We start from the raw sequence: 27,643 nt of genomic DNA on the forward strand, positions 1-27,643 counted from the left end.
GATTTCCCATTCCTCGAAATATGAATAGCAAGAGAACATTTAGTGGTACGGTGCTGGAAGATGAGGCCTTCAGGTTGAAAGACACTCAAAATAAAACTGAGGAAGACATGCCTCCTCAAAGTAGAGTGACATGAACGGGGCAAAGCTTTTGGCACCTTCATTTGTTCCTGTGGCACAACTCAAAATAAGAAGAAAAGCTGCAAGCATCTGTTAATAATTAGAAAGTGGAATTTGCTAAGTATGAATCTAGGAAAATTGGAAGTCATCAAAAATGAAATGGAACTCATGAACATCAATATCCTAGGCATTAGTGAGCTGAAATGGACTGGTATTGACCATTTTGAAACAGACAATCATGGTCTGCTATGCCTGGAATGACAAGTTGAAGAGAAATGGCATCGCGGTCATTGTCAAAAAGAAGATTTCAAGGTCCAACGCTGTCAGTGACAGGCTAATATCCATATGTCTACAGGGAAGGACAATTAATAAGGCCATTATTCAAATTTATACCACACCCATTGATGCCTATGATGGAGAAATTGAAGATTTCTGCAAACTCCTATAGTCTGAAATTGATCAATATAAAATCAAGATGCACTAATAATTACTGGTGATTGGAATGCAAAGATTCATAGTTGGAAAGTATGGCCCTGCTGATAGAAATGGTGCCAGAGATTGCATGATAGAATTTTCATTGCAAATACCTTTTTTCCTCAACATAAACAGTGACCCCTTGGACCTCAAGGACCTTCCTGGAGGGAAAACACAGAAATCAAATCGACTACATCTGTCCTCCTTTGCTCTGAACTGTGGATTAATGGGTAATGGATATAACTGTGGGTTAATGTTAGCACATAGGAAATGGAATTGTTGCAAAAGTGTGAGAAATTGAATAAAGTATCACAGACTACAAACAACAACGGACAAATATCATAAAATTTTAAACAGATCATCTAAGTAAATCCCAGAGACACATTTCCAGGTACTGCAAAATCTTAGAAGAAGAGTACATCAGCCCTTAATCCCACTCTGTTTTTCAAACTTAAGCGCAGCATGGTTGAAGAGAAAATTTTCCTGAGTAGCACGTTTTCAGCTTTCTTGGGATTACAGTAACATTTCCTTCTATGTCTCATTGTGAAATAGGAAAAGACTGCTTATCTCCAATAAAAGTCAAGCCATGGAAGGTATGTCAAGATAACCATTGGGAGATACTGGAGGTATTTGTAAAAAGGGGGCAACGAAGTATTATTAACTAGTTGAAGGCTCGCCCATTAGGAGAAAATCAGGCTTAAATGAAGTAGAATAATGTGAAAGAGCACTTGAAAGTACCTTACTCAAGATGGTAACTTTCCAGGGCTGGGGAAGTAGGAGGTTTATGTGGGAAGTAGGAACTGACCATGTGTTATAAAAGTTGAGAAGGAAAAGAAATGGAGGAGAATGAAAGAGAAAGAAACAGCAGATGGATAAATATGTCCTTCTTTCCCACAGCAGCTCTCTAAACCACAAAACAACCTACTAAGAAGTGTTGGCATGATTATGGCATAAAAGTATGATTTTCATTTCATGAACTTTTTGTATCTGATAAGGAGATACAAGTGCCAAAATGAACTAACCAGAACTATGGAATCTGCTTAAAAGTCATTGGTCAACTTTAGGAAATAAAGGACATTTGTGACAGTAGGTGAATAAACATAAAGACATTTTTAAAAACACAAAAAAATTCAATCGATAATCATGTAAGAAAAAAGCATATAAAATACATGGAAGAGAATGCACTCTCAGGTTGGGATGTGGTTCAAACAGTTCAAAGCCACTATAAGAAACACAAATTTAAAAAGTTAGTCTAAATGACAAACTTTTTTATGAGGCTTTGAGGTATATAGGAAGATATAGAGGAGATAAAGGTAGGAGACAACATGAAGAAAATAAACCATGTTATAACCTATGAATTTAAGAACCCTACTTATATAATGGTCAGTGGAAGGTTTGCCAAGACACAAGTTTTAGCAACTTCAGGGTGCTTGTTATGCTCTACCACCTGTACCACTTAGGAAAGAAAAGGAAAATCCCACCAAACACCAACCACAGATTCAAGGCAGAGTTTGGATTCCATAGGGGGGTGGGGAAGGGCAAAGATGCTGAGAAAGCCTTACTCCCACAGCCCAGGCACAGAGGGTTGACTAAGACTAAATCTGGATCAGGGCCTTAGAGACAATTCCTGTGCCCACCACAAGCTAATTGTGATGAACAGTAAACAGCAGTCTATTGCTGGAGGAGTGTGCAAGACCTTTAGAGCGAGAACTTCTCTGTGACCCAGATATGAAAGGAAAGCTATAACCTGAGCAAACGGCATGCTGTTGTTGTTGTTAGGTGTCTTTGAGTCGGTCTGACTCATAGCGACCCTAAGTACAACAGAACGAAACACTGCCCAGTCTTGCACCACCCTGAAAATTGTTGTTGTGATTGTGTCCATTGTTGCAGTCACAGTGTCAATCTATCTCATTGAGAGTCTTCCTCTTTTTCGCTGACCCTCTATACTACCAAGCATGATGACCTTCTCCAGGCACTGGTCCCTCCTGATAATGTCCTAAGTATGTGAAAAGAAGTCTTGCCATCCTCCCTTCTAATGAGCGTTCTGGCTGTACTTCTTCTAAGACAAGAGAGCAGAGGTGCCATCCTGGTGGACCTGGAAGGAAGAACTGAAGCCCAGGGTTAAGAGGCCTCCACCCAGAATCTAGAGAGTGTGACCAGCACCCAGAATCTGGAGGGCAGGGCCTTTGTTTAATAGTCTTAGATAACAGAGGATACTTTTCAAGATTTGAGAGCTAACATAGTGTGTTCTGCTGGCTTGCTTGGTGCCTATTATACCCACTTTACTGTCAATTTCTTCCCTTTGTGTTGGAGATGTCTACCTTGTGCCTGTTCCACCTTTGTCCCTTGGAAGCAAATAGCTTGTATTCCAGGTTTCAGAGATGAAGAGGAATTTTGGGATACATGATGGAGTGAATGTGTTTTACACGTGGAAAGGACATGAATTCCGGGGGGCTAAAGGCTGGGATGTTATAGATTGAAACTTGTCTCCCCAAAATATGTGTCAGCTTGGCTAGGCCATGATTCCCAGTATTGAGTAGTTGTCCTCCATTTTGTCATGATGTAATTATGCTAAGTGTTGTAAATCCTAGCCTCTGTTTTTTTTTTTTTTTTTTATGCCTATGATTGTGATCCTTTTTGGAAGTGAACTGTCTGTTATGTTAATGAGGAAGGATTAGAGGCAACTATGCTAATGAGGCAGGACATAATCTACAGGATTATGTCATATTTTAAGCCCATCTTTTTTGAGATATAGAAGAGAGGAGGGTGGCCTCATTAACACCAAGGAAGAAGAGCCAGGAGCAGAGCACATTCTTTGGACCCAGGGTTTCTGCTCTGAGAGGCCCTAGAGCAGGGGAAGATTGATGACCAAGACCTTCCCCGAGAGCGGACATAGAGAGAAAGGCTTCCCCTGGACCTGGCACCCTGAATTTGGAATTTTACCCGACATGGTAAGAGAATGAATTTCTGTTCATTAAAGCCATCCACTTGTGGTATTTCTCTTATAGCAGCACAAGATAACTAAGACACTTTATTCATGAAATAGTACATTTATGATCATGTGTTTTCTAACTAAATATGATATACATCAAGAAAAAGTTTATTAAAACACAATAATACGGCCTTTCTTCAAATGAAACACACAGTGAAGAGGGTTGTAACAATAGATTTTACCAAAAGTTTCAGGGTGAAAAAATACTAATCTTACATGGATTCTTCAAAACAATGAAAAGTAAAATAAAATAATTTGCACACTTCTCAGCTAATATTAGAAAATTTGTTTCAACTTAACACCAAAAGCTATGAAGGGCAATACAAAGAAGAAAGTATTGAAGGCAATCTTGCACTTTACCACCTATGAGCAGGAGAAAGCAGACGGTCCAGAAATGGCAGCATAGAAAATTAAAAAAATCATTTTATTCCAGTTAGTTGGGCAGTAATGAGCTTTACCAAAATGTCAAACATGTCCTGAAATCAGGCAGTTTTTTTCCCAGTTCTTGGGATCCATAAATTTCCATTAATTCATATTTCCAAGAGTAATTCATAGCATACCTGAAAAAAGATAACTAGAAAGAGAAAGGACAGAAACACAGTCAAAGTTGCCTTAGGAGAACAACAAGTCCAGAATTTAAATACTGATAGTTCTCTTAAATATTGGGGAAAGGAACAAAGTTAGTGTGAAGGAAGAAGCAGGGTTTTTGTATTCAAACAAATTTTTCTTCAAAACCTACAACCCCACCATGTGACCTCTGACTGGCCAATTCTCTGCTTTCCACTTTCCTCCTCTGTAAAATTAGGATGATTATTTTTTACACTATATGAGATTTATGTCAAAGATAGATAAAATGTGTTAAGTGCCAAGCATAGCACCTAATTCTAGGGGAAATATAAAGATTCAACAAAGAAGACGAAATGGAATTCACATGGCATCAGACCACCTGCAGTGTCTGTGAGGACACGGTTCCCACTGCTACCTATGCCGTTGCATTGTTGATTCCACTGTTGATTCATTAGTAACATTTTCAATTGGGTCACCAAGGACTATTTTGTTGTTCAACTCAGATGCTCCCTGTGAACTGGTAGCAAATGAAACATATAAATGTTGCTACTGTAGAATATACAGGTAAACCTGTCTCCCTGCCCCAGGAGATCAGATGTACCTCTCTGCCAAACCAAGGGAGAAAATTTCCTTTTACTCTGCACCACTCTTTTGTTCCTTTTGAACTAAGAGACTACTGGGAAATCAGGAATCGGGTGCCATTTGAGATGTGGCAAGGGAAGAGGAGGCTGAAACTGGTCACAATGTATTAGGAGCAATGAAATCTAGGTGAACATTGTCTGATGTAAGACTTACTTGAGAGAGAGAGAGAGTGTGTGTGTGTGTACATGTGTCACATGTATTGAAAGAGGTCAAGGCAGCAGTGAAGAGAGGTGAAATGTGAGTTGTGGACTGAAGAAACTCAAAGCTCCTCACCAGCATCATACTCTTCAAATTTTGGTTCCAAAAGGACCCCTGATGAAGCACTGCCAGAAAAGTAAGTATGCAATTCTCGTGACAGACTTTTCCACATTCTCTAAACACGGAGGGTAAGAAATGTGGAATTCAGTTAACTGCAATTGTTACTGCAAAAACAGAATCAACAGTTATTTTCAAATTGTTGTTATTCTGAATACACCTGATATTAGAATTTCCCTGCCATCATCACTTTATCCTTTGAAAGGGCCACCCATAAACATCAGTTGGGGAGACTTTTAATCTTTAAGAGGCAAAATATGAAAGAGGCAAAGACACTTCCTCCCAATAATATCCTCTGTTGCTGTTTTGTTTAGGTGTCTGCGATCTGATTTCCAACTCATAGCAATACCACATGATGGAACATAGCTGCCTAATGAGGTTTCCTGGGCAGTAATCTTTATAGACGCCGATCACCAGGGTGTTTCCCATGATGCTGCTGACCGGGTTCCAGTCATCATCATTTCAGTTAGCACCCAAGTGCTTAACCATTGCACCACCAGGGCTCCATTAAAAATATCTTCTGGTGTTACAGAAATCAAATAATACAAATTACATTACAGAGAATCTGGCCTTATTATGGACCTGTTATTTTAATACCTTCTTCCACTTTGGGTAGCTAACCAATAGGTCAGCAGTTTAAATTCACCATCTGCTCCTAGGAAATCCAATGGGGTGGTTCTACTCTGTCCTATAGAATTGCTGTGAGTTCGAATCAGAATCGACTCCATGGCAAGGGGGTTGATTTGGCCACTTTGGGAATGGAGGGTGGTGGCATTCATTTCTAGAATTTCAAATGTTCCAGACCATAGCATACCTTCTTCCAGATGAAGACTGAATGAGGCTTGTCCCGGACACACGTAAGGTCAAGGTGCCTGAAATAAATAAAAGAACTTATTAAATAGGAAATCAGTACAAGAGAAAAACTGAACTCAATCACCCTTACAGTTCCCAGAGTGAAAGTGACAGGAGGTAGCTTTGCATAAGTTAAGTCTTCAAGGGCTGCTTAACGAAAAACACTACCTATGGGAAGGTGGTAAAATGCATTGCTTACTTTAATGTTTCAAATATCACCCCAATTAAAAAAAAAAATGCAACTTTCTATGCTCACAGCAACCTCTGCTATTTAAACCAAAGGGGACCATGATATGGATGTAGGTAGACAAAGCAGCCTTAGACCTAAATGCTCTGCCACTACAAGCTTAGCTTGTTTTTAGAAGTAAAGTGGACTGAAAAACTTCAGTAATTAAGAGAAGACTATATTAGTTGTTTAACGCATTAAATTAAAGGACCCTCAAATGCTCATGTCGTTTTTTTCACAAGTCATTTCCCTCAAAATTAGAGAATAAAACCAAATCAAACCTATTGCCATTCAGTCGATTCCGACTCAAAGTGACCCTATAGGACAGAGTAGAACTGCCCCATAGAGTTTCCAAAGAGCACCTGGTAGATTTGAACTGCTGACCTTTTGGTTGCCAGCTGTAGCACTTAACCACTATACCAGCGGGTTTTCCCAAATTAGATGAGAGGAGTTTTAAAACTCATAAAAGGCAATAACATTAAAGCCTAAGAACTTTATAGCAGAGGGAAGGTTGAAGGAAGAACATCAATAGCCAGTATAAGGATATAATGTACAACTGTTAACACAATCAGCTGCTAAACAAAAGGCTGGCAGTTTGATTCCTCCAAGAGGCTCCTTAGAAGAAAAGCTTAGCAATCTACTTCCAAAAATTCAACCATTGAAAACTCTATGGAGCACAATTGCAATTAGACACAAATGCAGTCACAATGTGTCAGAATTGACTCAATAGCAATGGGTATTGGTAACATGATAGGAGGGAAAGAAGAAAGGAAAGAGAATTCGGTGTGTGAAATGACCCTGACCTATCACTCAGTCCTGCCTATGAAAATCTTTGCTCTGCAGCTTCCTAGTGCTTGGCAAGATAGCACCTCTCCACTAAACTGTTTCTACCATGATCTGAAGTGGGTTTCCTGGACATAAACATGTCTATGAACCCTGAAGAATACAACTTGCTAACTCAGCTGTGAGTGCTGATGTTACAAACTCTAAATCCTCCCCCCACCCAAAACAAAAAAAACACTGCCATTGCGTCAAATCTGACACATAGCCACCCCGTAGGACAGAGTAGACCTGCTCCTTAGGGTTTCCAAGGCTGGAAATATTTACGCAAGCAGACTGCCACAGCTTTCTTCCACGGAGTGGCCGGTAGCTTTGAACCGATGAACTTTTGGTTAGCAGTCAAGTGATTTGTCCACTGCGCCACCAGGGCTCCCACATAATAGCCTACAACAACTGAGTGAAGATAGTAAAATACAAATCACCACTAAGAGAGATTGCCAAGGAAAAGGCATGGAGTAGTTATTGCCCTAAAATGAAGTTGCATTTTCACCGTTATCGCATATCACTATATCCCTAAAAAGCATGCCCTAAAATGAAATATTATCTCCCATCAAAAGACGGAAAGCTCCTTTGGAGACACGCTTATTCATGGTTAGTTCTTCAGACTCTGATATTAAATATTTATCTGAATAAGTGAATTTTTATTATTTACTTGAGCAGCAGAAAAGAAGACAAAACTACTTAATGCATTTTTAATTCTCAATTGGGAGCACACACATTGGGTAGTATTGGGTACATAGGTTTTCCCTACAAAATTGCTCAATTTATAATCAATTCCACAAACAAAACACAAAGACATCTTAAGAACCAAGGTATTATTTTCAAGTAACTGTAACCCAAGAGACAATGCATTTACCAGCTCTTCTTTTGCAGAATGGATACTTGAAGCACCTGTTTGCAACATGAATCGCACCAAAGGCAAGTTTTGATTTGAAGGAGAACAGATCTCCCTGAGCCATCCTCCCCCACAACTAATGGGATTCCTGAAAAAACATGTGCAGGGAGGCATGAAACTCCTGGGAGGACTTGAAAATGGTAACCTTCAAGGAAACTGTGAGTTTTACAAAACTTATTTATAAAAATTAGTCCATTTAGCCAGTTTATTAATGGATGATGCTTGAGCAAGTTATATTTCTCAAGAACTCAGAGAATATAAGCAGCGAGGTTAGAGGGCTGGTGGGAAATTAGTGGGGAGAGGCAATTTGAAGGGAGGAACAGCAGCAATTGTTGAAAGGAGAGGTCACTAAGATATTCAGAGACAGATTCTGAAGACTGCTGCTCAGAAGAGCAGGAAGGTCAATCTCACCAGTAGGGAGAGCAAGTACCACAGACCATTCCCTCTGGGATCTGGCCACTCCCCCAAACTCCATGACAGGCTTCCTCAGGTTTGTTCTCAGGTCCCAGGAAAAGGTTTCTTGTAACTCTTCAGGAAACCCTCTACCTAAAAAACACTTTTACTGGTTTAAAAGTGCTTTCATGTACTTAAAAGCAGAAAATGCACAACAAAGATACACCTTTGTATTTTAAACTTTTTGTTCCTAATTCGGGATCATTCTAAGTGCAAAGCTATTACCCAGCCCTTTGCAGTTATTTTATTTCAAAATACAGGCAGAGACCAGAATAAAATACTCCTTGACAAATTCTTCTCTGTTACAAAAGTGGAGCTGAAAAGAAGGCCGGGAAAAGCAAAGAAAAAGGAGGCAGAAGAAAAAAATGACAAGAATAATGGAATAACCTGTAACATTGATCAGACCTATGTCCCGAGACAATGATAATGAGAAACACCGTATGAAACGAGATGCACGATTGCTGCTGCGTGTTTTCATTTGACATCTGTGTAAATATCATTTCTAATAAGGGAATTATAGGCCTTTGGTTCATATTTAAGTATTTCCAGTAAAATTCTACAACCAAATGCCAAATGCATTACATTAATACTGATTGCATCTTTACTTCATGCTCCATGCTGATGTCTTATATTGCTTGTGTCTTCAAGTCCAATCATTTTTGACTTGACACAGGAGGTAATGACAAATCACACAGTAATAACAACATTCATCCTGCTGGGGATGACGGAGGACCCAAAATTACAAATCGTGCTTTTGGTATTTTTATTTCTCACCTACTTTTTGTGTGTGGCTGGGAACATGGCAATTATCACTCTCACACTTTTGGATTCCCATCTTCAAACTCCCATGTATTTTTTTCTCCAAAATTTCTCTTTCTTAGAAGTCTCATTCACCTCTGTCTGTATTCCCAGATTCCTGTACAGCCTGACAACTGGAGATAAAACTTGTACCTATAATGCTTGTGCCACGCAATTGTTTTTTGGTATCCTCTTTGGAGCAACTGAGTTTTTTCTCTTTGCTGCCATGGCCTATGATCGCTACGTGGCCATCTGTAAGCCCCTACATTACACAACCATCATGAACAACAAGCTCTGCACTACACTCGTTCTCTGCTGTTGGGGTGCTGGCCTGCTGATTATTGCCCTCCCTCTTGGCATGGGTCTTCAGCTGGAATTCTGTGACTCCAATCTCATTGATAGTTTTGCTTGTGATGCATATCCTATTCTACAGATCACCTGTTCCGACACAGAGCTTATAGAAAAGGTTGTTTTGGCTTTTGCTGTGCTAACACTGATTTCTACCCTACTGGGTGTGCTTCTCTCCTACACATACATCATCAGCACCATTCTAAAATTCCCTTCTGCCCAACAAAGGAAAAAGGCCTTTTCCACCTGTTCTTCTCACATGATTGTGGTTTCCATGAGCTATGGCAGTTCCATCTTCGCCTACATTAAACCTTCAGGAAAGGAAGGAATAGCCCTTAATAAGGTGGTGGGGCTGCTCTTAACCTCAGTTGTCCCTATGCTTAATCCTTTCATTTATACACTACGAAACAAGCAGGTAAAGGAAGCCTTCAAAGACACCGTGAAAAGAATTGCATTTCTCATAAAGAAGTAAGAGATTGTGGATGTTTTCAGGGTAACTTTTGTTTAAATCTAGATAACCCGTGAAAGTTTTACATGAATTTGCCAAATATAAACTTCCTATTCTGTAGATTTGTCAAACTACCTATCCCTGTGAACATTTTTCTCTCATAATTAGGAAAAAAAAAAAATCAAGGTACTCAGTTCTCTTTCGTATCTATTCGCTTTGGTTTTACCATTAATGCATTCATCTAAGACTAGTTTTGCAAGGTACCCAGTATTGTAAAATGGAAATCAAATAAATAAAATCCAATTCTGTGGCCATGTGGTCTGCTCGTGATGTGGGTTTTAAAAGCCCAGGGAACATTTTCCCTTTGAGAACACTTCAATGCCTAACTTCCAATTTTTCATGAGTAATTAAAAATTATTTACTGAAGCATAAAATATGATACAGGACAAAATTTTTTACTCCAAAGCTCTTCTTTCATTTTGAATTTTTCAAGATATTTCTGGATTATTTTCTGGTCCATTTTCAGGATTAATTAGAAGGAGTTAATGGGACAATCATAAAGATTGTGCAGAAAACTTTCATCTTTCTTTTAAACTAATTTATTCACAAAAATAGTTTCTACTGGCTTATGTGAAAATTATTTGGATTTAGTTCTTCCTGATATATAATAAAAGTAGAGAAAAGAAGGAACCCCTTTCAAGCGTTGGGTGTCTTTTGCTTACACCGACAGTGTTTACAAGTCTCAAGGAGAAAAAGCCCTGAATTTGGAGACAAGATATCTGCACGTTGGTTGAATAACTTCTTCAACTACCCGGAATTCCATTATACCTTGTGTAATGAAAGTGTTCACAGTCAAAAAGATTAAGAAGGAGGCGGGGCCAAGATGGCGGACTAGGTGGACGCTACCGCGGATCCCTCTTGCAAAAAAGACTTGGAAAAACAAGTGAATGGATCACATACATAACAATCTACGAACTCTGAACAACAAACACAGATTTAGAGATGGAGAACGAACAAATACGGGGAGACAGTGATTGTTTTCAGAGCCAGGAGCCAGTGTACCAGGCAGGTGACCTTCGGAGCCCGATTTGGGGCAGAGCCCAGGGGGGCAGACAGTACAGACCAGGGGCCCAGCCCTAGCCCCCAAACTCATCCGGGACCAAGTCCAGCTGGTTGGCGTGGGCGGCGTGGCTGTGCAACCGGTGGGAGAAGTCCCCGGGAGGCAGTGACTGGTCTTGGAGCGGGGAGAGCAGCATCCCAGCCAGGGAGCCATCCCGCCGGGAGTTTGGCCGGGAGCGGGTGGGGCGTGAGCGCGGGGACCAGCTATATTCCCCTGAATTGGCCCCGGAGGGGGGCCCCAGCCGTTCGTTCGGGCAGCGCCCACCCAGTTCGCGCGAGCGGCGTGGCGTGCTGGAGGGAGAAGTCCCCGGGAGGCAGTGGCTGGTCTTGGAGTGGGGAGAGCGGCATCCCAGCCGGGACGTGCAGTCGCGACTCAGGCGCGGGGACTTGCTCCGCTCTCCTGAGGTGACCCCGGGGGGGGGGAGCCCACCCGGATCGCGGAAGCGGCACGGGGAGTCCCCGGGAGGCAGCGATGGATTTTGGAGATGGGAGTGCACCATCCCAGTAGGAGAGCCTTAACCTTGGGGTGGGGCTGACAGCGGAGGATCTGACCGTGACGCCAGCGGGCCAGACCCCCTCGGGGGCAATCTCCACACAGCCAGTACATATAGGCGACGCGCCACGCGGAAATCTCAGATATAAGAGTCATTCCAAGTAAGACAAACAACTCTGGCTATATTCTGATGTGCTAAACTCCTAGCTCTCTGATCCCTCCCCCACCCTCCCCAGGCGGCTCCATTAACATCCGAATAGCCTGCGCCAGAGGGAGAACTCTGATAGGGATCTGACTGCATTTTTTTTTAGCGGATTTTCTGGAAAAACTAGTTTCCCAGTGATGGCTCGGAGACAGCAGTCCATATCAAACCACATAAAGAAGCAGACCATGACAGCTTCTCCAAGCCCCCAAACAAAAGAATCAAAATCTTTCCCAAATGAAGATACAATCCTGGAATTATCAGATACAGAATATAAAAAACTACTTTACAGAATGCTTAAAGACATCACAAATGAAATAAGGCAAACTGCAGAAAAAGCCAAGGAACACACTGATAAAACTGTTGAAGAACTCAAAAAGATTATTCAAGAACATAGTGGAAAAATTAATAAGTTGCAAGAATCCATAGAGAGACAGCATGTAGAAATCCAAAAGATTAACAATAAAATTACAGAATTAGACAACACAATAGGAAGTCAGAGAAGCAGACTCGAGCAATTAGAATGTAGCCTGGGACATCTGGAGGACCAGGGAATCAACACCAACATAGCTGAAAAAAAATCAGATAAAAGAATTAAAAAAAATGAAGAAACCCTAAGAATCATGTGGGACTCTATCAAGAAGGATAACTTGTGTGTGATTGGAGTCCCAGAACAGGGAGGGGGGACAGAAAACATGGAGAAAATAGTTGAAGAACTCCTGACAGAAAACTTCCCTGACATCATGAAAGACGAAAGGATAGCTATCCAAGATGCTCATCGAACCCCATTTAAGATTGATCCAAAAAGAAAAACACCAAGACATATTATCATCAAACTTGCCAAAACCAAAGATAAATAGAAAATTTTAAAAGCTGTCAGGGAGAAAAGAAAGGTTTCCTTCAAGGGAGAATCAATAAGAATAAGTTCAGACTACTCAGCAGAAACCATGCGGGCAAGAAGGGAATGGGACGACGTATACAGAGCACTGAAGGAGAAAAACTGCCAACCAAGGATCATATATCCAGCAAAACTCTCTCTGAAATATGAAGGAGAAATTAAGATATTTACAGATAAACACAAGTTTAGAGAATTTGCAAAAACCAAACCAAGGCTACAAGAAATGCTAAAGGAGATTGTTTGGTCAGATGACCAATAATATCAGGTACCAGCACAATACAAGGTCACAAAACAGAACGTCCTGATATCTACTCAAATAGGGAAAGCACAAAAACAAACAAACTAAGATTAATTCTAAAAAATAAATAAATAAACAAAATAATACACATAACATGGATTCATGGAAATCAATGGACAAAAGATCACAATAATCAAAAAGAGGGACTAAATACAGGAGGCATTGAACTGCCAGATGGAGAGTGATACAAGGCGATATAGAACGATACAAGTTAGGTTTTTACTTAGAAAATAGGGGTAAATAATAAGGTAACCACAAAAAGGAATATCAACTCCATAACTCAAGAAAAAAGCCAAGAAAAAAGTAACGACTCAACTAACATAAAATTAAACACTATGAAAATGAGGATCTCACAATCTACTAAGAAAAATGTCTCAGCACAAAAAAGTATGTGGAAAAATGAAATGGCCAACAACACACATGAAAAGGCATCAAAATGACAGCACTAAAAACTTATTTATCTATAATTATGCTGAATGTAAATGGACTAAATGCACCAATAAAGAGACAGAGAGTCACGGACTAGATAAAGAAACACGATCCATCTATATGCTGCCTACAAGAGACACATCTTAGACTTAGAGACACAAACAAACTAAAACTCAAAGGATGGAAAAAAATATATCAAGCAAACAATAAGCAAAAAAGAAAAGGAGTAGCAATATTAATTTCTGACAAAATAGACTTTAGACTTAAATCCACCACAAAGGATAAAGAAGGACACTATATAATGATAAAAGGGACAATTGATCAGGAAGACATAACCATATTAAATATTTATGCATCCAATGACAGGGCTGCAAGATAAATCAAATTTTAACAGAATTGAAAAGTGAGATAGACACCTCCACATTTATAGTAGGAGACTTCAACACACCACTTTCGGAGAAGGACAGGACATCCAGTAAGAAGCTCAATAGAGACAAGGAAGACCTACTTACAACAATCAACCAACTTGACCTCATTGACTTATACAGAACTCTCCACCCAACTGCTGCAAAGTATACTTTTTTTTCTAGCGCACATGGAACATTCTCTAGAATAGACCACATATTAGGTCATAAAACAAATCTTTGCAGAGTCCAAAACATCAAAATATTACAAAGCATCTTCTCAGACCACAAGGCAATGAAACTAGAAATCAATAACAGAAAAACTAGGGAAAAGAAATCAAATACTTGGAAAATGAACAATACCCTCCTGAAAAAAGACTGGGTTATAGAAGACATCAAGGAGGGAATAAGGAAATTCTTAGAAAGCAACGAGAATGAAAATACTTCCTATCAAAACCTCTGAGACACAGCAAAAGCAGTGCTCAGAGGCCAATTTATATCGATAAATGCACACATACAAAAAGAAGAAAGAGCCAAAATCAGAGAACTGTCCCTACAACTTGAACAAATAGAAAGTGAGCAACAAAAGAATCCATCAGGCACCAGAAAAAAACAAATAATAAAAATTAGAGCTGAGCTAAATGAATTAGAGAACAGAAAAACAATTGAAAGAATTAACAAAGCCAAAAGCTGGTTCTTTGAAAAAATTAACAAAATTGATAAACCATTGGCTAGACTGACTAAAGAAAAACAGGAATGGAAACAAATAACCCGAATAAGAAATGAGAAGGACCGCATTACAACAGAGCCAAATGAAATTAAAAGAATCATTTCAGATTACTACGAAAAATTGTACTCTAACAAATTTGAAAACCTAGAAGAAATGGATGAATTTTTGGAAAAACACTACCTACCTAAACTAACACATTCAGAAGTAGAACAACTAAATAGACCCATAACAAAAAAAGAGATTGAAACGGTAATCAAAAAACTTCCAACAAAAAAAAGTCCTGGCCCGGACGGCTTCACTGCAGAGTTCTACCAAACCTTCAGAGAAGACTTAACACCACTACTACTGAAGGTATTTCAAAGCATAGAAAAAGACGGAATACTACCCAACTCATTCTATGAAGCTACCATCTCCCTGATACCAAAACCAGGTAAAGACATTACAAAAAAAGAAAATTTTAGACCTATATCCCTCATGAACATAGATGCAAAAATCCTCAACAAAATTCTAGCCAATAGAATCCAACAACACATCAAAAAAATAATTCACCCTGATCAAGTGGGATTTATACCAGGTATGAAAGGCTGGTTTAATATCAGAAAAACCATTAATGTAATCCATCACATAAATAAAACAAAAGATAAAAACCACATGATCTTATCAATAGATGCAGAAAAGGCATTTGACAAAGTCCAACACCCATTTATGATAAAAACTCTCACCAAAATAGGAATTGAAGGAAAATTCCTCAACATAATAAAGGGCATCTATGCAAAGCCAACAGCCAATATCACTCTAAATGGAGAGAACCTGAAAGCATTTCCCTTGAGAACGAGAACCAGAGAAGGATGCCCTTTATCACCGCTCTTATTCAACATCGTACTTGAAGTCCTAGCCAGGGCAATTAGGCTAGACAAAGAAATAAAGGGCATCCGGATTGGCAAGGAGGAACTAAAGCTATCACTATTTGCAGATGACATGATCATATACACGGAAAACCCCAAGGAATCCTCCAGAAAACTACTGAAACTAATAGAAGAGTTTGGCAGAGTCTCAGGTTATAAAATAAACATACAAAAATCACTTGGATTCCTCTACATCAGCAAAAAGAACACCAAAGAGGAAATAACCAAATCAATACCATTCACAGTAGCCCCCAAGAAGATAAAATACTTAGGAATAAATCTTACCAAGGATGTAAAAGACCTGTACAAAGAAAACTACAAAGCTCTACTACAAGAAATTCAAAGGACATACTTAAGTGGAAAAACATACCCTGCTCATGGATAGGAAGACTTAACATAGTAAAAATGTCTATTCTACCAAAAGCCATCTATACATATAACGCACTTCCGATCCAAATTCCAATGTCATATTTTAAGGGGATAGAGAAACAAATCACCAATTTCATATGGAAGGGAAAGAACCCCCGGATAAGCAAAGCATCACTGAAAAAGAAGAAGAAAGTGGGAGGCCTCACTCTACCTGATTTCAGAACGTATTATACAGCTACAGTAGTCAAAACAGCCTGGTACTGGTACAACAGGCACATAGACCAATGGAACAGAATTGAGAACCCAGATATAAATCCATCCATGTATGAGCAGCTGATATTTGACAAAGGACCAGTGTCAGTTAATTGGGGAAATGATAGTCTTTTTAACAAATGGTGCTGGCATAACTGGATATCCATTTGCAAAAGAATGAAACAGGACCCATACCTCACACCATGCACAAAAACTAACTCCAAGTGGATCAAAGACCTAAACATAAAGACTAAAACGATAAAGATCATGGAAGAAAAAATAGGGACAACCCTAGGATCCCTAATACAGGGCATAAACAGAATACAAAACATTACCAAAAATGATGAAGAGAAACCAGGTAACTGGGAGCTCCTAAAAATCAAACACCTATGCTCATCTAAAGACTTCACCAAAAGAGTAAAAAGACCACCTACAGACTGGGAAAGCATATTGAGCTATGACATCTCCGACCAGCACCTGATCTCTAAAATCTACATGATTCTGTCAAAACTCAACCACAAAAAGACAAACAACCCAATCAAGAAGTGGGCAAAGGATATGAACCCACATTTCACTAAAGAAAATATTCAGGCAACCAACAGATACATGAGAAAATGCTCTCGATCATTAGCCATTAGAGAAATGCAAATTAAAACTACGATGAGATTCCATCTCACACCAACTAGACTGGCATTAATCCAAAAAACACAAAATAATAAATGTTGGAGAGGCTGTGGAGAGATTGGAACTCTCATACACTGCTGGTGGGAATGTAAAATGGTACAACCACTTTGGAAATCCATCTGGCGTTATCTTAAACAGTTAGAAATAGAACTGCCGTACAACCCAGAAATCCCACTCCTAGGAATATACCCTAGAGATACAAGAGCCTTCACACAAACAGATATATGCACACCCATGTTATTGCAGCTTTGTTTACAATAGCAAAAAGCTGGAAGCAACCAAGGTGTCCGTCAACGGATGAATGGGTAAATAAATTGTGGTATATTCACACAATGGAATAGTACGCATCGATAAAGAACAGTGACGAATCTCTGAAACATTCCATAACTTGGAGGAATCTGGAAGGCATTATGCTGAGCGAAATGAGTCAGAGGCAAAAGGACAAATATTGTATAAGACCACTATTATAAGATCTTGAGAAATAGAAAAAACTGAGAAGAACACATACTTTTGTGGTTACGAGGGGGGGAGGGAGGGAGGGAGGTAGAGGGTTTTTTATTGATCAATCACTAGATAAGAACTGCTTTGGGTGAGGGGAAAGACAACACTCAATACAAGGAAGGTCAGCCCAATTGGACTGGACTAAAAGCAAAGAGGTTTCCGGGATAAAATGAATGCTTCAAAGGTCAGCAGACCAGGGGCTGGGGTCTGGGGAACATGGTTTGAGGGGACTTCTAAGTCAATGGGCAAAATAATTCTATTATGAAAACATTCTGCATCCCACTTTGAAATGTGGCATCTGGGGTCCTAAATGCTAACAAGCGGCCATCTAAGATACATCAATTGGTCTCAACCCACCTGGAGCAAAGGAAAATGAAGAACATCAAGGTCACACAACAGCTAAGAACCCAAGAGACAGAAAGGGCCACATGAACCAGAGACCTACATCATCCTGAGACCAGAAGAACTAGTTGGTGCCCGGCCACAATCGACGACTGCCCTGTCAGGGAGCACAACAGAGAACTCCTGAGGGAGCCGGAGATCAGTGGGATGCAGACCCCAAATTCTCATAAAAAGACCATACTTAATGGTCTGACTGCGACTGGAGGAATCCCGGCAGCAATGCTCCCCAGACCTTCTGTTGGCACAGGACGGGAACCATCCCTGAAGACAACTCATCAGACATGAAAGGGACTGGTCAGAGGGTGGGAGAGAGATGCTGATGAAGAGTGAGCTAATTAAATCAGGTGGACACTGGAGAGTGTGTTGGCAACTCTTGACTGGAGGGGGGATGGGAAGATAGAGAGAGAGGGAAGATGGCAAAATTGGCACGAAAGGAGAGACTGAAAGGGCTGACTTAATAGGGGGAGAGCAAGTGGGAGAAGGGAGTAAGATGCATGTAATCTTACATGTGACAGACTGATTGGAATTGTAAATGTTCACTTGAAGCTTAATAAAAGTTAATTAAAAAAAAAGATTAATAAAAATAATAGGTATTGTTCCTAATTTGAGAAGAACATGTTAATGGACATTTGCTTGGCTAGAGTAGGCTGACTTCTGGAAATCAATTCCAAGCGAAGTGTTAAAAAAACTGAATGGACCTAAAGACGAAGGAGAAGAATAGATAAGGAGGGAGAACACTACAAGCAACCTGGACCTACCCATTGCCATAGAGTTGATTCTGACTCATAATGACCCTATAGGACACGGTAGAACTACCCCATAGGGTTTCCAAGGAGCTGCTGGTGGATTTGAACTGCTGACCTTTTGGTTAGCAGCCAAACCCTTAACCACTGCACCACCAGCACCCAACTTCGACTATTAATTCTTTCTATAAGATACTAAAAGCCTCTGTCCACGTGCTTTCTTTCCGAAAATATTTTGTATATTTTAAATATGCATACAAATGTTATTTATGTTTAATGAATATCATCTCATGCTTAGATATAACTATTCAAAGTATGGCTAGTATTATACATAAAAAAATGGCTAGTATTATGCATAGTAGTATAGAAAATTCAAAGATGTAAATCTGCCTCATGATAAAACTTAATATACAAGACATACACCATGGAAAGTTAACAATACAAGAAATTTCACAAGGCAATAGATATTGAAGGGCCACATGTATGACACAGATCATGAGTGTTTTCAATAAAGAAAAAAGGTCTCTATGGTCGAGGCAAATAATGATACCTTTTATGTTATTTATTACATGCTGGACACTATCCCAATATGCAAGACAATAATAGAATACAATAACAGAAACAATTAAAATCCTATGCATTGTATATTATTATTATCAATATTATTCGACCTGTTATTATAATACCTTCTGCCACTTTGGGTAGCTAACCAATAGGTCAGCACTTCAAATTCACCAGCTGCTCCTTGGAAACCCTATGGCGTGTTTCTACTCTATCCTATGGAATTGCTGTGAGTTCGAATCAGAATCCACTCTATGGCAAGGGGTTTGATTTGGCCACTTTGGGAAGAGAGGGCAGTGGCATTGTTTTCTTGAATTTCGAATGTTCCAGACCATAGGACGCCTTCTTCCAAGTGAAGACTGAATGAGGCTTGTCCCAGACACACGTAAGATCAAGGTGTCTGAAATAAATAAAAGAACTCATTAAATAGGAAATCAATACAAGAGAAAAACTGAACTCAATCACCCTTACAGCTCCCAAAGTGAAAGGGACAGGAGATAGCTTTGCATATGTTAAGTCTTCAAGGGCTGCTTAACGAGAAACACTACCTATGGGAAGGTGGTAAAATGCATTGCTTATGTAATGAAATTGTTGTTTCAAATCTGACCAAATTTAAACAAAGAAAAAAAAGTGACTTTCTATGCTCACAGCAACCTCTGCTATTTAAACCAAAGGGGACCATGATATGGATGTAGGTGGACAAAGCAGCCTTAGACCTAAATGCTCTGCCACTACAAGCTTAGCTTGTTCTTAGAAGTAAAGTGGACTGAAAAACTTCAGTAATTTAGAGAAGACTATATTAGTTGTTTAACACATTAAATTAAAGGACATTCAAATGCTGATGTCATTTATTTCACAAGTCATTTCCCTCAAAATTAGAGAATAAAACCAAATCAAACCTATTGCCATTAAGTCGATTCCGACTCATAGCGACCCTATAGGACAGAGTAGAACTGCCCCATAGAGTTTCCAAGGAGCACCTGGTGGATTTGAACTGTCGACCTTTTGGTTACCAGGTGTAGCACTTAACCACTATACCACCGGGGTTTCCCAAATTAGACAATAGGGGATTTTAAGCTGGTAACAGGCAATAACGTTAAGCCTAAGAACTTTATAGCAGAGGGAAGGTTGAAGGAAGAACATCCATAGCCAGTATAAGGATAGAAAGTACAACTGTTAACACAATCAGCTGCTAAACAAAAGGCTGGCAGTTTGATTCCTCCAAGAGGCTCCTTAGAAGAAAAGCCTAGAAATCTACTTCCAAAAATTCAACCATTTAAAACTCTATGGAGCACAATTGCAATTAGACACAAATGCAGTCACAATGTGTCAGAATTGACTCAATAGCAATGGGTATTGGTAACATGATAGGAGGGAAAGAAGAAAGGAAAGAGAATTCGGTGTGTGAAATGACCCTGACCTATCACTCAGTCCTGCCTATGAAAATCTTCGCTCTGCGACTTCCTAGTGCTTGGCAAGATAGCACCTCTCCACTAAACCATTTCTACCGTGATCCGAAGTTGGTTTCCTAGATATAAACATGTCTATGAACCCTGAAGAATACAACTTGCTAACTCAGCTGTGAGTGCTGATATTACCAACTCTAAATGCCCCCCCAACCCCCCCCCCCAAAAAAACACTGCCTTTGCATCTAATCCGACACATAGCCACCCCGTGGGACAGAGTAGACCTGCTCCTTAGGGTTTCCAAGGCTGGAAATATTTACGCAAGCAGACTGCCACAGCTTTCTTCCACGGAGTGGCCGGTAGCTTTGAACCGATGAACTTTTGGTTAGCAGCCAAGTGATCTGTCCACTGTGCCACCAGGGCTCCCACATAATAGCCTACAACAACTGAGTGAAGACAGTAAAATACACATCACTACTAAGAGTGATTGCCAAGGAAAAGGCGTGGAGTAGTTATTGCCCTAAAACCAAAGTTGCATTTTCACCGTTATCTCATCTTACTATATCCCTAAGCATGCACTAAAATGAAATATTGTCTCCCATCAAAAGACGGAAAGCTCCTTTGGAGACACACTTATTCATGGTTAGTTCTCCAGTCTCTGATATTAAACATTTATCTGAAGAAGTCAATTTCTATTATTTACTTGAGCAATACAAAAGAAGATAAAACTACTTAATGCATTTTTAATTCTCAATTCGGAGCACACACATTGGGTAGTATTGGGTACAAGGGATTTCCCTACAAAACCCTGAGTTATGCCTAAAATCGCTCAATGTATAATCAATTCCACAAATAAAACACAAAGACATCTTATGAACCAATATATTATTTTTAAGCAACTGTAACCCAAGAGATAATGCATTTACCAGCTCTTCTTTTGCAGAATGGATACTTGAAGCACCTGTTTGCAACTTGAATCATACCAAAGGCAAGTTTTGATTTGAAGGAGAAGAGATCTCCCTGAGCCATCCTCTCCCACAACTAATGGGATTCCTGAAAAAACATGTGCAGGGAGGCATGAAACTCCTGGGAGTAACTGAAAATGGTAAACTTCAAGGAAAACGTGAGTTTTACAAAACCTGTTAATAAAAATTAGTCCATTTGACCAGTTTGTTACTGGACGATTCTTGGGCAAGTTACATTTCTCAAGAACTCAGAGAATATAAGCAGCAGGGTTAGAGGGCTGGTGGGAATTTAGTGGGGAGAGGCGATTTGAAGGGAGGAACAGCAGCTATTGTTGAAAGGAGAGGTCACTAAGATATTCAGAGGAAGATTCTGAAGACTGAGTGCTGCTCAGAAAAGCAGGGAGGTCGATCTCACTGGCAGGGAGAGCAAGTACCACAGACCATTCCTTCTGGGAGAACAGGCTTTCTCAGGTTTATTCTCAGATCCCAGGAAAAGGTTTTTTGTAAATCTTCAGGAAACCCTCTGCCTAAAAAACACTTTTACTGGTTTAAAAGTGCTTTCATGTACTTAAAAGCAGAAAATACACAACAAAGATACACCTTTGTATTTTAAACTTTTTGTTCCTAATTCGGGATCATTCTAAGTGCATAGCTATTATCCAGCCCTTTTCTGTTATTTTATTTCAAAATACAGCCAGAGACCAGAATAAAATACTCCTTGACAAATTCTTCTCTGTTACAAAAGTGGAGCTGAAAAGAAGGCCGGGAAAAGCAAAGAAAAAGGAGGCAGAAGAAAAAAAGGTCAAGAATAATGGAATAATCTGTAACATTGATCAGACCTATGTTCTGAGGCAATGATAATGAGAAACACCGTATGAAACGAGATACCTGATTCCTGCTGTGTGTTTTCATCTGACATCTGTAAAAGGGAATTATAAGCCTTTGGTTCATATTTAAATATTTCCAGTAAAATTCCACAGTCCAAATGGCAAATGCATTACATTAATACTGATTGCATCTTTACTTCATGCTCCATGCTGACGTCTTATGTTGCTTGTGTCTTCAAGTCCAATCATTTTTGACTTGACACAGGAGGTAATGACAAATCACACAGTGATAACAACATTCATCCTGCTGGGGATGACGGAGGACCCAAAATTACAAATCGTGCTTTTGGTATTTTTATTTCTCACCTACTTTTTGTGTGTGGCTGGGAACATGACAATTATCACCCTCACACTTTTGGATTCCCATCTTCAAACTCCCATGTATTTTTTCCTCCGAAATTTCTCTTTCTTAGAAGTCTCATTCACCTCTGTCTGTATTCCCAGATTCCTGTACAGCCTGACAACTGGAGATAAAACCTGTACCTATAATGCTTGTGCCTCACAATTGTTTTTTGTTATCCTCTTTGGAGCAACTGAATTTTTTCTCCTTGCTGCCATGGCCTATGATCGCTACGTGGCCATCTGTAAGCCCCTACATTACACAACCATCATGAACAACAAGTTCTGCACTACACTCCTTCTCTGCTACTGGATTGCTGGCCTGTTGATTATTGTCCCCCCTCTTGGCATGGGTCTCCGGCTGGAATTCTGTGACTCAAATCTCATTAGTAGTTTTGCTTGTGACGCATATCCTATTCTACAGATCACCTGTTCCGACACAGAGCTTATAGAAAAGGTTGTTTTGGCTTTTGCTGTGCTAACACTGATTTCTACCCTACTGGGTGTGCTTCTCTCCTACACATACATCATCAGCACCATTCTAAAATTCCCTTCTGCCCAACAAAGGAAAAAGGCCTTTTCCACCTGTTCTTCTCACATGATTGTGGTTTCCATGAGCTATGGCAGTTCCATCTTCGCCTACATTAAACCTTCAGGAAAGGAAGGAGTAGCCCTTAATAAGGTGGTGGGGCTGCTCTTAACCTCAGTTGTCCCTATGCTTAACCCTTTCATTTATACACTACGAAACAAGCAGGTAAAGGAAGCCTTCAAAGACACCGTGAAAAGGATTGCATTTCTCATAAAGAAGTAAGAGATTGTGGATGTTTTCAGGGTAAGTTTTTTTTAAATCTAGATAACCCGTGAAAGTTTTACATGAATTTGCCAAATATAAACTTCCTTTATTCTGTAGATTTGTCAAACTACCTATCCCTGTGAACATTTTTCTCTCATAATTAGGGAAAAAAAAAAATCAAGGTACTCAGTTCTCTTTCGTATCTATTCGCTTTCGTTTTACCATTAATGCATTCATCTAAGACTAGATTCGCACGGTACCCAATGTTGTAAAACGGAAATCAAACAAATAAAATCCAATTCTGTGGCCATATGGCCTACTTGTGATGTGAATTCTAAAGCCCAAGGAACATTTTCTATCTGAAAACACTTCATTGTCTAACCTCCGATTTTTCAAGAGTAATTAAAAATTATTTACTGAAGCTTAAAATGTGGTACAGGACAAAATTTTGTACTCCAGAGCTCCCCTTTCATTTTAAAATTTTCAAGATATTTCTGGATTATTTTCTGGTCCATTTTCAGGATTAAATAAAAGGAGTTAATGGGACAATCATAAAAATTGTGCAGAGAGTTTTCATCTTTCTTTTAAACTAATTTATTCACAAAAAAACTTTCTACTGTCTTATGCAAAAATTATTTGGATCTAGTTCTTCCTGACATATAAGTAGAGACGAGAAGGAACCCCAAGTCTCAAGGAGAAGAAGGCCTGAATTTGGAGACAAGATATCTAGACCTTGGCTGAATAATTTCTTCAACTATCCAGAATTCCATTATACCTTGTGTTAATGAAAATGTTCAGAGTTAAGAAGATTAATAAAAATAATAGATATTGTTCCTGATTTGAGAAGAACATGTTAATGGGCATTTGGTTGGCTAGAATAGCCTGACTTCTGGAAATCAATTACAAGCATAGCGTGAAAAAACTGAATGGACCTAAAGATGAAGGAGAAGAAAAGATAAGGAGGGAGAACAATGTAAGTAACCTGGACCTACCCAATGCCCTGGAGTCGATTCTGATTCATAATGATTCTATAAGACACAGTAGAACTGCCCCATGGGGTTTCCAAGGAGCTGCTGGTGGATTTGCACTGCCGACCTTTTGGTGAGCAGCCAAAACCTTAACCACTGCACCACCAGTGCCCTGACTTGAACCTAGCGACTACTAATTCCTTCTATGAGATACTAAAAGCCTCTGCTCACATTCTATCTTTCTAAAAATACTGTTCATACTTTTAAACACATATACAAATGTTATTTATATTTAATGAATATCATCTCATGCTCAGATATACTTTATAACGTCATAAGGCTTTCAAAAATTCATTTTAAGTCAGGTGGACAGAATGTGCATATGCTCTGTGCACTTCAAAACTCTGGGGGCAAAAGGGCTTTATTGTCCAGAAAGCTTCTCATTTTGTCATCTTAGAACCATGAAAACTTCCCCAAATGTGCTAATTTCCTTTTTGATAATTAAGTACAAATGCATGACTAATATGTGTATATTCACTTAGCAGTCGGGTGAATTACTTTGCCTGAGTTATAACTCCATAGAAAAAACACTCTATATACATAAATCTCATTCTCTGCAATATCTAGCTGTGTCCAATTTGTAAAAGCTTTGGATGAAGGTAGACAAGGTTGAATACCTTCTGGACTTTCAAAGAGATAAGCCTGCCCCATTGACCTTGCTGGGCCTGAGTGCCGTTGGATAGAACCAATACGGCAAATGCAGGAGCTTCACGAAAGATAACCACTCGGCATCTATTCTGGACAACGAGCTTCTCACCTCTCATCCATCCGGTCACCTCACTGAGAGGGAACACCAGGGGGTGGCATTTTACAGGTCTTTCAAGTTTCAGCAGGAGTTGGAAGCACAAAAATAAATGGGGTCACTCCTGGATGCATCTGTGGTTCCTAAAAATTACCTCAGGTTGTACTGGAATTGATCGTGGCTTTTCACCCTCCACAGGTTCATCAGAATATAGTAAGAATTCTGTCATTTAATGGTATGTGTAGGGTGGAGAAATTTCTCAAAGAGGGGAAAATACCTTAGACGTAGACAATATTAAAGAATTCCTTCTTGAAGAAGGGATGCCTATTCATCATCTCTACACTAGCTGTCATTGTACAATCAGATTTCACTGGGTGACCTGCACTCTATTTGCAGGAAGTCTCCAAAAGATCAGCAACATAAAACTGTGCATGCTTTTAATATTTATAAATTATATCCTCATTGCACCCCAGAACATTTTCTCCAGCCATTCTTGTGAAGTCGCCTACCTTCTTTATAATGAGATATAACCCAGTTTGGTGTCATAGACCTCACTGCTCACTTGTGATTGTTATCTGAACGATTAAGGAAATGACAGTGTGGCCATGAAGATCCGTAAGGTACGTGGTGAGAGAAGAAGTGAGAAGAGAAAATATATAGTTAAGGGAAGGAGGAAAAATATTTCTTCTGCTTCCATACTATACCTGTCACATTCTTTCATTTGTTCATTCAAGAATTATTTGCTGAGTGATTACTATGTGCCACAGTGTGGTTTTAGCACTGGAATATAGCACTGAACATATAGGACAAAATTCCTGATGTCATGGAGGGTATGTTTCACTCTCAGAAGAGAAAAAGTGGATGCTGAGAATGCAAGCAAGACCTCCCTGTTTCACCGCTTTCCCTTGGGCCTTAAACCCTTCTTTGATTATGGGCCTTGGGAAATGAAAATAAATACAAATCCTCAAATTAAATGACAATGATTTTATCACGCTGACTAAATTCAGGGCTACTTGAATGATTGATTTGAATGGAAGCTTGGAGATCACTTTTGCAGTCCAGTCCATACACTGATTCCATTCAACTCTATGTTCCACGTCTCCTGATTGACTCAGCCTGCTGTTGTCCTGTGTTAGATGCTACCACTGCCCCATCCTCACCAGTCTCTCTGTGACTGCTTTTCTCAAAAATCTATTTACCTTTTGTCCCTAAAGATGGCAACAAAAGCAACATTATCCCTTCAGATTCAAAACCCCCAGGGAACATACTGTTTGTCAGCACAATAAGCCCTAAAGTGGCTGCTCTGCAGAGAGACATAAACTTTATTATTTGGATATTTAAAACCCTGCAAAAAAGAGAATGTATCACGCACTGAGTAATCAGCATCATTTTCCTGAAAACAGAAGAAGCCCTAGAAACTCTCTGACATTCAAATTATTTTTTGTGTATAATTTCATAAACAGCTATTCAAAGTATGGCTAGTATTATGCTTAGTAGTATAGAAAATTAAAAGAAGTAAATCTGCCTCATGGTAAGAACTTAATATACATGACATACACCATGGAAAGTTAATGATACAAGAAATTTCACAAAGGAACAGAGATCGAAGGGTCACATATATGACACAGATCATGAGTGTTTTCAATACAGAAAAAAGGCCACTATGGCCGAGGGAAATAATGATAGCTTTTATGTTATTTATTATGTGCCATACGCTGTTCCAACATGCAAGACAATAATAGAATACGATAATAGAAACAATTAAAAATCCTATGCATTGTATATTATTATTATCAATATCAATATGTCATTATTAATACTTATACTGATATGCTATAACAATTATCCCCATATTACAAACAAGGAAAATGAGGCACAGAATCAAGGTCAGACACCTAATACAGGGGAAAGATAAGTGTCAAACCCAGGTAATCTGGATCCAGAATCCATGCACATAACCAGAATACCATACTGCTTGCTAGTTTGCCATGTGCTGTGAAGGGACAGGTGGAATTCCATTTACACCTGGGAGAGATTTATAGAGATGTAAAAGCAAGCACAGAACATTCTCCAGAAAGAAGTGAGTCAAGGAAACACATAAATCCTTACATCAGAAAAAAATGTTCATCTGAAAAAGATACACAAGATATAAATGACTCATATCATACAATAACTGATTAGTAAGAGAAATGAATGAAACCTGAGCCTAACTCATAGCATTTGAGTGTGGACAACTGAAAATATGCTACCATTGACAGAAATATGTAATTGTGTCATTACTCTGAGAAATTTCGTTGCCTAGAAGATATCAAAGAGGCAAGGCTTGGCAGTTTGGAACAGGTTGACTAGGTTATAGGAAAAACAGCTCTCCAGATGGAGAATTAGTATTGTAGCTTTTGATCATTTCTCAAAATTGGTCTCTGTCCCTTCCTACGGACACATTTCTTAAATTCACTATTCATATTCTTGCACGATCATCCAAAAATGCCTTTAAGCATGTTTGTTTGTTTGTTTTTCTTTGTGGAC

The 27,643-nt window shown here is 39.4% G+C and overlaps 2 protein-coding genes across 2 annotated transcripts; both read left to right on the forward strand.

Annotated features, from left to right (window-relative positions):
- Positions 1-9,052: 9,052 nt before the first annotated feature.
- On the forward strand, positions 9,053-9,991 carry LOC100675262 (olfactory receptor 6C2-like). The gene has a single exon (XM_064285221.1). The coding sequence runs from the start codon at positions 9,053-9,055 to the stop codon at positions 9,989-9,991; it is 939 nt and encodes a 312-aa protein (XP_064141291.1).
- Positions 9,992-22,426: 12,435 nt separating this feature from the next.
- On the forward strand, positions 22,427-23,365 carry LOC135231352 (olfactory receptor 6C2-like). Its single transcript, XM_064285222.1, has one exon. The coding sequence runs from the start codon at positions 22,427-22,429 to the stop codon at positions 23,363-23,365; it is 939 nt and encodes a 312-aa protein (XP_064141292.1).
- Positions 23,366-27,643: the final 4,278 nt, after the last annotated feature.

The sequence above is a fragment of the Loxodonta africana genome, chromosome 4, assembly GCF_030014295.1.
Source record: "Loxodonta africana isolate mLoxAfr1 chromosome 4, mLoxAfr1.hap2, whole genome shotgun sequence".
In the NCBI taxonomy this organism is placed as follows: Eukaryota; Metazoa; Chordata; class Mammalia; order Proboscidea; family Elephantidae; genus Loxodonta; species Loxodonta africana.

Excerpts from the sequence above, each read along its gene's own strand:
- LOC100675262 (XM_064285221.1), top strand. The coding sequence starts at position 9,053 with ATGACAAATCACACAGTAATAACAACATTCATCCTGCTGGGGATGACG.
- LOC135231352 (XM_064285222.1), top strand. The coding sequence starts at position 22,427 with ATGACAAATCACACAGTGATAACAACATTCATCCTGCTGGGGATGACG.